The following is a 15,144-nucleotide window of genomic DNA, read 5'->3' on the forward strand; positions in this document are numbered from 1 at the left end:
TTTCTGTTTCAGAAACCTCAACACTTGTTCCCACGTACTGGCGTGAGTCGGGCAAATTGGACCATCATTCTCAGCTCCGTATGAGGGTCCATACGAAGTCGTTGCGCATTACAATAAATATTTTATTGTGAACTACAAGCGCACAAATATTGCAACTTTTATTGACAGACTGAAACCTGTCTATTTCGTGGCCGACGACACAAAATCATTTTCTTTTTCAAAATTGAAACTCTCGTTTAAATTCATCTTTTTGTTCATTATTTATTGTATTCTCCCTAACTCGTACTTTCCTCACAACGTAGCACACATGCTCGAATTATTTTTTTATATTATTTTTTATTTGCATTGTAATATCTCTTATTATTTTTCATTTGTATATAAACATCACATTTTTTTTTTTTTTTTTTTTTTTTTTTTTTTTTTTCTAGAGGGGAAGTATTGTAGCGGCTACGTCACATACAATTCAAAGAATACATTCACTTTTACAGTCATATCAAGTTGTTCAGCTTAAACTCATGCTTGAAAAATATTGTTATAAGTATATGGGCATATATATGTTATGTAAGATAGTATAAAAACAGATAGTGCAGTATCAAATATTATCACACATAAATATGCATTAGGAGTATCCGAACAGTTCGAACTTACAAATCATTTATTTCAAATTGAACCGAGGGATTCGAAAGTTCGAATCGTTTAGAACTTTTAGATGTTACGTTAAGTTATTAATTACTAAAAAGTAGATCAGCTGATACCTCTTTCATGAAATTGCGAAGATATTGAGCGACCTTCAAAAATTCATACTTTGACTTAAAATTCAGTATGTTTCTCTCCAACCAACGTAGAAAACATCGAACTACTGAGGAATCAGAGATTTATAAAAAAATAGTTGGTTTTTGTTGTATTTCAAAAATTTTAAATTCATAAGTGACCTTTAAAAAATTTTAGATCGAGTCGAAACTTGGAAGAAATTTTCTAAATACTTTAAACTGGCATATTTTCATATGATCTTCGAATTTTTAAGAAAATCCAAAAAATATTGCCACCCGAATAGTTATATATTCCCATATAGAACCAAATATGCCCTAATAAAGCCATACATGGCCATATGTAATTTGTAAGACATACGAAAATAAATTGCTTACTTTCACATATGTCCATGTATCGTCATATATAGAAATCATTCGAAAAGCTTATACGCTTATAAATAACCATATATGCCTAGATCAAGCTATATATGATCAGATATAGTATCTACGATATCAAAAATCAATGGTGCACTTTTAGAGATGACTACATGCCACCATATATATCCATATATGACTATATATAGCTACATATCAAACCATCCGAAAAGTTTCTATGCACATATATGCCCTGGTCAAGCCACACATGTGGTGTGGCCTAAAATAATATGCAAGCCAATATGAAAATAAGTTCTGTACTTTTATATATGACTATATATGGTTAATACAGACATACATAGAATTGTTCAGAAAGTATATATGCCCATATATGCTCTATATATGGCCTATAAGCTCTAAATATAGTCATATATGGCCATATGTAATTCGTTTCTTCCGGGATACTTAGTGAAACATTGATGGACCCATATGAAAAAAATAGATATCCGGATATATCCGGGCAAATCTGCATATATGAGACATATATTTATATATATATTGCATATATGCGACATATTCCAGATTTGCCCGGATATATATTTTTTTCGTATGGGGAAATTATTTGGAATAAGTGTATCATATGACCTTGATCATAGAAGTTTAGAACATTTCTAATGGCTTCACGTTTTAGGTGTATAATCCGAGTTGGTTTTCAAAACTTCCATAACTTTATGTATGACGTGATTCAAATAATCTATGTTTTAGTTTCGGACGATCGAAAAGTTGGAATAGAATTTTGTATTGAATTTGTTCGAAATTATCATTCTTTGTAAGAGAAATCGCTAATTAAGGCCCCGATCATATCTGTTGTGACGTTCATACACAATTTGAAATATTGTATAAGGTCCACGTTAAGAAATTTTAACTATACAAAGTTTACCTACCTAGTAAGAAATATATGTTCTGAAAACACCCCTCAGCATGGTGCCTATAGTTATAAAATACATAGGTCTTCCCTAGAAGGTGAGTACAGAGACTGCGTAACAAATGCGCGAAGCAAATGCGCTGTTACAGCGTTGGTGTCATAATCATTGTGTCAGTTATACGTTGAAGCTTGTATAAATTGTGGGTGTATAGTATCTTTAAGTCAAGGTGAGTTTCTTCGACTACTATAAATTCAATAGTTAAATTTTCTGATCAAATTCACTTAAAAAAAAAAAAAAAAAAAAAATCCAAGACTAATCATTTTCGTTCTTTTTTCAATCTTAAATTATTATAATTTAACTTATCACACAAATTTTTTTATTGTTTAGTGTTAAGTAAATTTATTCATTTTTGCTAGTGTATATTATATGAATAATGCTGTTTGCAGTAGTAAATTTCATGACCTACTTCAGTCGATGAAAAAAAGAATCAATAGTTTCAATCGTTCATACCTACATCTACACACACACACACACATACGCGCGCGCGCAAATAATTGAATATATATATATATATATATAAATTTTACTTATCACTATTTCTTTTGCTAGTTGTAAATAAAATCTGACCTCAAACATAATTGTATTATTGCTTTTCATTGACTGGATTTAAAATCGCGATTGTACTAAAGCACAGAAAATTAAAACTCATCAAAGCTTAAAACGGAATAAGCAAATATTTTTAAAGTTACTCTTTTGATGGCCATAACAACGAAAAACAGTCAACATCGTAAAAATATAAATTGGACGTCGTAAATGATGATCTGAAACACAATTTCTGTATTTCAGCTGAAAATCTAATAGAGCAGGAAAAAACAGTATTGTAATGTCTTATCAATATAAATGTTATCGATTTTTTTTACCTCCAATTACGAATGACAGCAATCAGTAAACTCGTTCAATATAATTAAGTATCTTCGATTCATCTTAAAATACATCTTGGTGAAAGTATTTGGACCTTTGGAAAACTTATCGGATAGCTATTTAATAGCCATATCGGATAGCTATTTTATAGTTCCAAAGGTTATGAAAGGTTTGAGACTATATTTTTATATGTATATTTATATATGCTTATATTTTTAACTTTAAGGGTTGATCTATTGAGCTTCAAATATTCTCTTTGAATTTACAAATTAGTTCCTTAAAAACAAATTTTTTTTGTTTTATCAATTAATATTAATTTATTTCATTTTTTATTATGGTTTTTGTTATTATTTTAGTAAAAAATAAGCACATAGATCTAATGGTTTGGTTCTTTTTAATCACTTGACTTCTAAGCTACGATCTAGTAGTTCAGTTGCTAGCTTATTCGGGTGTTAAATCAATCTTGCGTGATGTCTGATGCTATAAGCTCTACTTCTTCTTTTATGGTCATCATATAGAGGTCTCAATGCCGGGTGTTGTTGGATACATACTAAGGCGCGTTAGCTATTATACTTAATGCTTTTGACTGGAATCGTTTAATGATTTCCAGGTTATTGTTACTTGCCGTGCCTCAAAGTTGGATCCCGTAGGTCCAGATTGGTTTGATTATCACTTTATCTGTAAGTAGTTTATTCTCAACTAAGAATTGAGATTTTTAACTTCCCGCTATGAAAATTAAAAATTTTCAAAAATGAGAAAAGTTATTGTCATCACCTCGATTTTCGAAAATCGAATTTTCATGAGATGTTTCATTTTCTAAAAAATTTTCACAAACAACAAACAATTTGATAATTCCAAGTGATGCAAAATAATTATATCTGATTATAAATAATTATTTCACAGAAAAAAAATTGTAGTTGCTACAACAGCAGCTGTAGTTGAGGTTACTACAAGATGGAGTAAATAAATGCTATTTCCTACTTGGAACAACTTCAACCACACGTGTAGCCCTTATTAAAAGAAGGAATTTAAAACGATTTGCAATGTTAAATGCCCATAAGAAATGTGACTCAAAAGTATTCAAAGTATGCAAAAGTATTAAAAAGTATTTAAAGTTTTTTTTTTTCTAATCGTTTTAATTCGCTTCTTTTAATAAGGGAGTAACTTCAGTACTCTTTATGTAGTATTCTTTACTACATATTGGAATACTTGCTATTACAAATGTTTTACTACAATATTGTGGTTAGAAGAACTAAAATTCTTTTCCGTGTATATAATCACCTATACGTGATCACATCCAAAAATTGGCCAGATCTCATAATATACAAGTACTAGCTGTTACCTACCTGGTTCAATGGGTATTTTGTAATGTTAGCCCTTATTAAAAGAATCGATTTGAAGTGATGAGAAAAAAAAATTTTAAATACTTTTTAATGCTTTTGAATACTTTTAAATCTACCTTCTTATGGGCATTTAACATTGCAAATCGTTTCTTTTAAGCAAGGTAGGACTCTTGGCTAAAAAACGTGAAGAATTACAGTTCATACGCCCCGGAAACTCCACAGGAGTCGATTTTTTGAAAAAAATTCACGCTATTGATTTCCTGGTATCGTAGGTAAGATATATTTATAATTTCCAGTCTGTGGGTCATTCTATCGAAAAACGTAAAAAAAAAACCGCCGAAGGGGTCAAGTTTCATAAGAAAAATTAACGACATTAATTTTCTCGTAACGTTGGTAATATTTATTTATAATTTTAATTCTGTAGGTCTTTTTTCCTCAGAATTTGAAGATTTTCATTTCTCAAGACCCCCCCCCCCCGCTTTCAGAGTTGATTTAAGAAAAAAAAAATTTACATAATTTATTTTCTCGTATCGCAGTTATTTTCCATTTCAAATTTCAAGTCTGTAGGGCTCTTACCCCAAAAACGTAAAGATTTTTATTTCTTACGGCCCACTATAGCTCCACCAGTGTTGATTTAGAAAAAAAAATTACACTATCCATTCTCTCAGTTCATCAGTAATTTTTATTTTGCTATGATAACGGTTGCTATGTTTTCTGGTAATAGCCAATAGGAAGAGCGCGTTTGTTAAATGGCCACTGAGAAGAGAGATTTCGGTGAATTGCTCAAAAGTCAATTTTGAATCGGAGTTTCATAAACGCCGTTCTTAGTGAGCGTCTAGGTTGAGATAGGATATGTATGCCAAATTTCACGTCAATGGGACTTATAGTTGCGGAAATCTCGTGATGAGTCAATGAGTCAGTCAGTGGTATTTCGCTTATATATATATATATATATATATATATAGGGTGTCCCAGAAGTAAAAGTATAAAAAAATAGGCATATATAACTCGTAAATCTGAGTAGGAAATTCCTTTGCTATTTTTGCATCTGAAGCAGCTGTAATTAGTTATTAATTAAAAACCATCAGCCAATCAGTGATCAGATACAGAAGAATGGCGAGGAGTGGGAAAAAAGTAAGCAGCAAGATCCATGACCCTTTTTTAATTGAAGGTACCTGCTGCTTGTACTCAATAGACCCATAGAAAAAAAAAATTATTTGTAGGTAAGAAAATAATTTTTGTCACAAACCTTGAGAGCAAGACTCCGCTAAAATTTTATTCAAAGTTTTTTTTAAAATTTTTTTCAAAATTTTATTAATAGATTAACTGGATAAAAATTTCTCATTGAAGGATAAGTTTCTAAAACTTATTAATTGCAGGAATTTTATCAAAACGAAATAGACAAAAAGCAATTTTTAAAAAATCATTCTTTTTTCAATACAATTGGCATGAAAAAAAAATTTCAAATTGGTTTCATCAAAAGTAATAAAACATTCGTTTATAACAAGTAAAGTTTTACCTCTCAAAAATTAAAAAATAAATCATTTTCATCGGCAAAGCGAGCTTTAAGACTCCAATTCTATCGTTCATACATTATTCGATTCTTAGAACAATTATACGTCATTAAAAAAAATGTTACGGCTCAACCTCTAGTACTTTTAGCAGTAATAGTTTTTGAGTGATTATAAAAAAATCATTCAAAATTTTTTCCTACCTTTTGGAAGGTTTGCAGCTATCATTAATTTTTTTTTAGTAATGTCACCTACAAAGTCTTGTAATACCCCCGAGTGATTTTCTGTATGATTGTCGGTTGCCAAATAATTAATTTTCAAAGTCAACAATGTCATTTTTGTTTCGATTACCGATAACTTAGTGGAAAATTATTGTACGAATCTTTTAAACCTCTCAAATTAAAAAGGGATAATCAAAGTAGAAAAGTGTCGAACGGAGATTTTTTTTTAATGAATTTGAGTTTGTTATTTTTTTATTTTTATTTTTATTTAGTAAATTTTTTTTTTAATAATCGACCCTGTTTCCGAAGGTGTGCCGTCAACTGATCCAAAAAATTTTATACCACGACACGTGAATCCTACAAATTGATCCCACCAACATTTGGTTCCATCGACAATTGATTCATAATTCTCATAATAATAATAAAAAATAATTTTTTTGACGATCTGTAATAAATATGATATGAAATATCTTAGAATTAAACAAATATCTTACATTGATCCCAAGTTGTCTATGGAATCACTTGTCTGGGATCAGTTGTCATCGAACCGTTTCCGAAATTTTCCTCATTATAATATTTTTACTCCAATTATTATTTACAAAGTTATCTTAACTAAAGCAAGTATCTTCAAGTTCGCAGTTGGTGACTTTTTTTAAATCAAGTTTATTATCTCGAAAAAAATCTTTTCCAATAAAAAACAGCCACGTCTTATAGCGCAAAGTTAATTAATTAATACACTACTTGCAATTTCTGCACAATTGTTGGTTGCCGAATAATTAATTATCAAAGTCAAAAATCTTATTTTTGCATTGAATTTTTTTTATCTGATTTTTTTGTAGTTACTCAAAAAATATTGAGGCTAACAGTATTAAAAGTTGAGAGGTAATTGCTATGCTTGTAATGAACGAATGTTTTATTACTTTTGATGAAACCAATTTGAAACTTTTTTTTTCTTGCCAATGGTATTAAAAAAAAACTAGTGAGAGAATCGTAAAACAGAAAAAACGGCATTTAGCTTTTTAAAAAATGCATGACAATAGATTAGCAATGACTAAAAATTTTTTTTCTATACTTTGTTATATGTGGTCGTATTTGTAAATTTTATAAGATTCAGAAAAAAAATATAACAAAGTTGAAAATTTGTTTATAACAAAATGGTAAGTTAATAAACAATGAAATTGTTAATAAAAAAATATTTTTTTTTTGTTACCTTATAGAGGACTGTCAATTTTGATTTTTAGATAAAAAATAATTTCTTAACTAATTATTTAAACCATCGAAATATAAAAAAAAACGATTATAAACAATTAAAAATTGTTATTAAGGAAAAATTTGTTTTTTAAAAATCATAATATTTGTAATAGAATGAATTTGTGAAAAAAAATTTTTTTTTAATATCAAAATAATCAATTTGTTGATAAAAAATTTATCAACAAATGATGGAAAATTTTTTTCTTTCAAATCAATTGATATCTTGTATTAATGTAAGAACGATAATATGATGATTAAGAAAAAAAAAATTTTTTTAGCAACATTACTTGGATTTTTCAGTTTTTGTTCAAGTACAAAAATTATTATAAACAAAGTATGAATATTTTTTTAACTTTTATCGCGTGATCTTGTTAAGTATGTATGTAAGAAAGGCTCCACGAAGCGAAAAATTTATACGACAATTATTTAAACATTTTTTCTCATTTACAATGAAGACGTAAGTTCGAGAAAATTTTGTTAGTTAACAATCGTTCAACTTGTTGAAAAATTAACTTTAAGTAAAATTTCCAACGCGAATAAATTATTTAAAGTGTTCAGAATACACCATAATTTTTTAAAATGAAAAAAAAAATATTTAATACCTTAAATAAATTAATTAAGTGTCGTACTCGCTTTTGACGCTGCGCGCGCAACTTAAGAATATCGCGCGGAGACCCATTTTCAGCGTTAAATTAAAATTATAAACAATGGAGATAGAAATCCGGGAGATGGGAGTTTTTTTTTGGAAATTTTCTCCTCTTTAAGAATCTTTTTGCTAGATTTCTTAAATATTAATAGTTTATGAAATATTGGCAAAAAACGAAAAGCCTGTTTTTTTTCATCTTAATTTGTTTATAACTTTTGCAATTTTTTACGTGCTAATACAATCTTTTGGCACTTTTTTCTAGACTTTATTCCGGATCCAATGAGCTATCTCACCTAATTTTAAGAGCAGTATCTCTATTTTCGACCATTTTCAACTTATCGACTAGACTATAGACTAAAGCGGCAAACTGAACTACAAAGGACTTGAATACTTTTACCATTAAAACAGAACTCGAATTTCGACTCGGGTTATTTCAAATTATAATTCTTGATATGATACAATATGTAGTAATCTGAATTTCTCAAATCATTTCAAATTAGATTTTTAAATGAGAGTAGGTTAAAGAAAGCACGGAATTAAAAAAGTATTGAGTCCCATTCAATACTTTCGAATTCCACTTTGTAATTGTAAGGTATTGAAATGATGAAAGATTAAACTCTTTTCAATACTTTTGAATTCTATTTTAAGAATTACAAAGTATTCGAATGATCGAAATTTCAACTCCATTTAATATTTTTCAAAATCTCCGTATGGATTGAAAAAAATTGAAATAATTGTCAATACTTTTCATTGAGTATTTTCAATCAGGGCTATCATTTGGCGATTGAAAAGACTTCGAAGGTAATCAAAAAATTGAATCTTTACGAATTGTCTCCTATCCCCCGATGAACCGGAATTAGACTATTATTTAGTGATTGAAAGGGATTCAAAGGTAAAAAATCGAATCATCTTGAATCGTTCCAAATTTCTTTGTAAACCAGAAATTCAAGTATTATTTAACGATTAAAAAAGATTCAAAGATATTAAAGAATTTGAATTTCTTTAAATCGTTTTAAATCTCCCAACGAACCCGAAATTCAAATTATTATTTAGCGATTGAAAGCAATGTAAAAGTATTAGTCTTTTGAAATTCTTTTAATCATTTCAAATTCGTTAGAGACAGGTGGTTCCCTCGCGGTTTTGGAAATACCGAAATAATACCGGAATTATAAGGTATAAATACTGCATAAATATGGTATTACTCAAGTTATTTTGGCCAGTTTTTTTGCCGCATTACTACCGAAAATTTACGAAATAAATTCAGAATATTTACGGTAATAAAACAGAAAATATACGGTATTTTAACCGCATTAAAACCGTATTTATACAGCATATTTATCGTATATTTTCGGCATTTTTGCAGCATCAAACCGTTCTACCCGGAAAAAAAATTATATAATATTTTATTTAGTTATATATAATTTTATGTAATTATATATAACATTATAAAGTTATATATTCAATAACTGTCATAAAAAAAAAAAAAAAAACTCGTCAACTCGTGGGTTCGATCCCGAGTCCTAACGGTTCAAAGTCTGATCTGTTAACCATTATGCCAAATCGCTTACTTGATACCTGGTACTAATTGTATTTATATGGATACAAACAAACTTAAGAAAATTGAAAAACTCAATTTTCCCGGATTGTTATATTCACTCACATTCTTTTGTTTGAATAAGAAATGTGTGAACTGATAGAATAAAATAAAAAAATTTACATTTTGCACATTTTTAATGATTTTAAATGCAGAATCAAACAAAAAATAGAACCAAATTTTTTACAATTTTCCATTATATCAGGATAAATCTGGCAAAATCGCAGGATATCTAAGGTATTATTACCAAAAAAATACGATTTTATTATTATAAAATTATCGTATTATTATGGTTTTTATACAGCATTTTTTTTTGGTAAATATTTTGCATTTTTATAGTAATACTACTGTAGTAATCTGATAACTCTACAGTATAAGTACAGTAAGTATATGGCATAACTACAGGAAAAAAACTGGCCAATATAACCATATTACTACCAAATTATTACGGTAAATTTACGGCATGTGCATAAATGCCGAAAATTTACGGCATTCGCAAAACTGCGAGGGTTAAAATCGAGTTTTACGCATTCGATTCTTCAAAACTTGAAGGACTCAAAGTATTCGAAATTATTGAAAAGTATTAACAAATTTTTTTTTTTTTTTTAATCGCTTTAAATCGATTTTTTTAATCAGAGTAGTATTGTAATTTTACAAACATTGAATATGACCAGATTTTATTAAATTCAAAAAAAGGCAGATTGATTGATTTTTTTTTCAATTTTTTGTTCAACCATTTTGGCGATGCTGGGATTATTAGATATGCGAATAATTGAATTTCTAATCAAATTAGAAATTTTTAAATTAGAAAAAAAACGCTAGACTTATTAACGGCAACACACGCATTATTGAGATTAGAACCCGCCCATGTAACAATTTCCATTACAAGTTGCTGGTCAAGACACTTTCCACAAGAATCTTCTGATAGATTTGACATAAGCTTGTTCCAGATGACGTACACAAGACAATCTTGTAAAAGTCTAGCGCAAGCCTGGTCTCAAGTCCACTAGTTGTCTATGTCTTTCTATGACCCTGTATCTTGCTACAGACACTGGTCCAAAGATTTATATTGCAAGTCTTGCGTAAGACTTGTTAAAAAACTTTGAGGAATGTTATACTCCAAGAATTGTATAAGAATCTTGAAGATATCTTGCTCAAGATGTATTGATACTGTTAACTTGGGCATATCTTGCACCAGAAGCTATCTGCAGATGCTTGGGCATATCTTGCGCCAAATCTGCTCAAGACGTGTCGTGTTACACTGTCTATCTCACTCCTGTCTCTCTCACTTTATTCCATCTATTGGTACACGTTACCAGAGCTCAGCGGTACTCAATTGGAATTATAATTTGACAGAAAAATTTTTTTAATGCGGAGTTCATTTTATAAATAAGTGTCGCTGTAATGACAAGATGCGTTTACATATTTATGAGCTAATAATCAAATTAGAAGTAACTTCGATAATATTAGTATTTCCAATATATATTCGACTGCAGATGAAATTCATTAAATGTGAGAATTAATTATAAAGCAAAAAACTACATGAGAAATATTCAAATAAAAGTGCCACATGAATTGGAAATATTCAAAAATATTGAGTATCACATGAATTGGAGTTTGTCTTTATTTCATTGTATTGTTATTTATTTATTGTAATTAAAATATTTAAAATGCTTATTATTTTTATATCATTCAACAAAATGACGTATGTCTTAAAAACATCTAGTAGACGATAGAATTTATATGATCAAGGTAGGATGTGATCATGTTTGTGATTGGTTATGTTGTACCATGTGATTGTATAATTAATTGTTTGGTTATTTATATAATTTTTGTAAATCTTTTATAACGACTTGTTTTAGTTGCTGAAGAAGTCCCAATAACGGGACGAAACGTCTAATATATGGTCAAAATTATATTCTAATTTTGTATTACTGTCCACCTCTCTATGACTTTACCATTTTATCGAAATAAAAATTTTAAAAGTTTCAAATTAGTTTTAAAATTAGGAGATTTAATATTTTTGTATTGATTAAACTATAAAATTGTTAATAAAATATTTTTTTGCAAGACGTAATTTTCAATTTGTTAATAAAATTTATTTTTCGCAACATAAAAACTTCAATAGTTGAGTAAAAGATCAAAAAAATTAAAATTGTGGCATAAAATAGAATTTTTAATATTATACGTGAGTAATACAATTAATTGTTGAGTTTAAAATAAATAAAAATATTGAAATTTTAAATTATTTTTAAAAAGAAAACGTTTTTTACATCTTAATTACTGTTTAGAAAAATAGAAATGTAGGTTCATTAGTTAAATTGAATTTAATAAATCAATCATAAAAAAAATTAGTTACTATATTGATTTAATAAATCATACTATATGGTTAATGAAAATTTGTTAAAATAAAACTTTTATATTTACAACAACGAAACACTAACGTTCAATTATTTCGTAAAAGTGTCATGGCCGTAATTAATAATTAAAATAATGTTTTTTTCAATTGCAGTCGAATATATATATATAAAAAATACCAATGTTATCTATGTTATTTGTAATTTGATTATGAACTCATAAATATGCAAACCCATCTTGAAATCACTTACGGCACATTATTATTTAAAAAATGAACTCCGTGTTAGAATTCTTCCGTCAAATTATAATTTCATTTGAGTATCGCTGAGCTCTGGTAACGTGTGCCAATAGATGGGATAAAGTGAGAGAGACAGGAGTGAGATAGACAGTGTAACATGACACGTCTTGAGCAGATTTGGCGCAAGATATGCCCAAGCATCTGCAGATAGCTTCTGGTGCAAGATATGCCCAAGTTAACAGTATTAATACATCTTGAGCAAGATATCTTCAAGATTCTTATACAATTCTTGGAGTATAACATTCCTCAAAGTTTTTTAACAAGTCTTACGCAAGACTTGCAATATAAATCTTTGGACCAGTGTCTGTAGCAAGATGCAGGGTCATAGAAAGACATAGACAACTAGTGGACTTGAGACCAGGCTTGCGCTAGACTTTTACAAGATTGTTACATGCGTACGAAAGACCGACGCTGTAACGACTAGGTTACGTAACCAAAAGTGACTACTGAGTTTAATTGTACACTACATAAGATTTATTTTAACTTTTCAGAAGTCTATTAACATTTTCTAAGATTTTTTATTCCAAAATGGAATATGAGTCGAAAAGAAAAACATTTAAATACGATTCAATGGAACTAATTATAGAGAAAAGAATTATTATTATTAAATATATTTGAAAAAACTTAAGTATCATATTTTTATGTCTGTAATTCTTTAATTATTATTATTATTATTATTTATGTTTTTTTTTATTTAGTTATATTTATTTACATATTTTTTTTATTCGAATCATCATAAAAAAAGTATACGTAAAAAAAATTCTTATTAATTGATACTCAGTCTTCAACTTATGTAGCTATCATTAATTTCTATATTCATCAATAATTTTAATATTAACCAATTTAGCGTCTGTAGCAGAATTTATTCAGGGTCACTTTTATTTGTAAAATATCGAAGATAAGTTGATTCAATAAAACAAAGTAGACTGAATCATATTGTAATGAAATGTATGTTTGGTGAAAAAAAAAAAAAATAGTAAAGATTCGCTACACTCTTAATTTTTTGCTGGAACCCATTTTACCTTATATTTAAAAATTTTTTTAGGCTCCGTTATATTAATATCGAATCCTTATTTTGGGATTCAAACAGTGTTGTGAAAAAACTCACACTATTAGCATCCCATACCGAAAAATCTGATTATCGGTTGACCCTGTGGGCTAGCCCCGAAACTTCCCGCTGTTTTCGAGGTTGTGAAGCTCGAAAACATTGTTGAGCATACATTTTCGAGCTCAAAGATACTTCTGTAGGCCATTGTTTTCGAAAAGAACCGTTTTTTAGTATTTCTTTCTCTTAAGATATCTCGCGAACGAATTAACCGATTTTGGTGGTTGAGGCGGCAATCGACGCGTTTTATTAAGTTCTAGAGCTGATTAGATTTTGAAGTTGATCGTTAAAGTCTTTTCTGAGAAATCAATAATAAACTGAAAAAAAAATTTTTTTTTTCGTAATTCGCCAATATTTTTGAGTCTACTTAATCAAATGATCTGAAATTTTCAGGAAAGTTAATGGCCAATAAGCTCTTTTGATTGCTGCCTTAACCGTCCAAATCGGTTCATTAGTTAAAAAGTTAAAAAGAATTTACACACACCAACACACACACTTACATACAGACACTTGGATATCATTCTGAAAATAATCAGAATAGCTTTCTAGGACCTCAAAACGTCGACATCTGATGAAAACTCGATTTTTGAAAATCGGGGTGAAAACAATAACTTCCCGAATTTTTGAAAATCATCGATTTTCTTAGCGGGAAGTTAAAAATATTAGTACATTTGGGATATAGCCGCAATTATTCTTCGTGGAACCGATTTGCCCCTAAGCCTATTGAAGCGGGGCTCAAGAAAGAGTACAAAAGTTTTTGTCACTAATAACACCCTGCTTCAAAAATCCGATAGATTCTTACAACTGTATGTATAAGGCCCTATACTTAACTATAGCACTTCTCATAGAATTCATTCATTCTTATATAATCCCTATGAGAATTTGTGAGAATCAATTGGATTCTATGAATTTTCTAAACAGGACACAGTGTGTTCATGAGTAAACTGTTTAATTGCTTTGAGATAAAAAAAAAAACATGTGGGTCTACTATTCTCTTTCTTTCGTTTTTTAACTTCCCAATAAGAAAATTGATAATTTTCAAAAAATTCAGGAAGTTATTGTTTTCACTCCGATTTTCAATTATCGAGTTCTCATCAGATGCCGACATTCATAAATGCGTACAAAATATTTTAATGAAGTTAATTGTATTAAAGATAAAAATAATGAATTAATTAATCTAACGAAGTAAAATGATGATTAATTTTAATCAGAAAATAAAATTAGTGTCAGAAGAAAGTCAAGTAAAATTATTAAAAATTGTTAAATGAAATAGAATTACATGGGAACAAAATAATATGTTAAAAATGTGTATGATGTGGAAAAAGTCAATTGAGAATTTTATTAGAACGGCCAGTGGCCAGAGTATTTAGGATGAAAGGTTTAGGTTCAGATTTCCTGGCAGGGCCAGTAGACCATTTAATGACAGGTTCGCTAATTAGTTAAGTAATAAAGTTTTAGCCACGTAGAGGTTCCGGGCGACTGCGTGGAGTTAGTTTTAGTAAAAGTCCAGTGGGCCTACGTGTGAAAATAAAAAGTCCAGAAAACTTGTATGTAGAATAAAAGTCCAGGGAACTCAATTAGTTATAAATAAATACCCAGTGAACACAATTATGTCAAACTGACGTCAGAGTGATGTCAGCTACGTCATGATTTACGTAAGATGTGAGTCATATATGACTCATAATTTCCCACTTCCTGACGTAAGATTTTTACGTAAATATGACCTCCGATTAAGATCATCATGACTTAACTGACGTCAGATTGACATCACTCTGATGTCATAGAGAAGTAAAGTTGCTACCAAATCGTTACAAAAATATGACGTCCAGCTGACATAGTTGTCATT

General features: G+C 29.0%; 1 protein-coding gene across 3 annotated transcripts in view; it reads left to right on the top strand.

Moving 5' to 3' along the window:
* The window catches only part of LOC130664883 (uncharacterized), a 127,793-nt gene that overhangs the window by 56,513 nt on the left and 56,136 nt on the right, over positions 1-15,144 (top strand). The window contains exon 1 of one of the 3 annotated variants that reach the window (XM_057465061.1): positions 3,119-3,140. The exons of the other annotated variants lie outside the window; for them this stretch is intronic. Coding sequence (XP_057321044.1) covers positions 3,134-3,140 — 7 coding nt within the window. The 5' untranslated portion in view covers positions 3,119-3,133. Of the gene's footprint in view, positions 1-3,118; positions 3,141-15,144 lie in introns of those variants that run through there. 3 annotated transcript variants of the gene reach the window in all.

Source organism: Microplitis mediator, chromosome 3 (assembly GCF_029852145.1).
Source record: "Microplitis mediator isolate UGA2020A chromosome 3, iyMicMedi2.1, whole genome shotgun sequence".
In the NCBI taxonomy this organism is placed as follows: domain Eukaryota; kingdom Metazoa; phylum Arthropoda; class Insecta; order Hymenoptera; family Braconidae; genus Microplitis; species Microplitis mediator.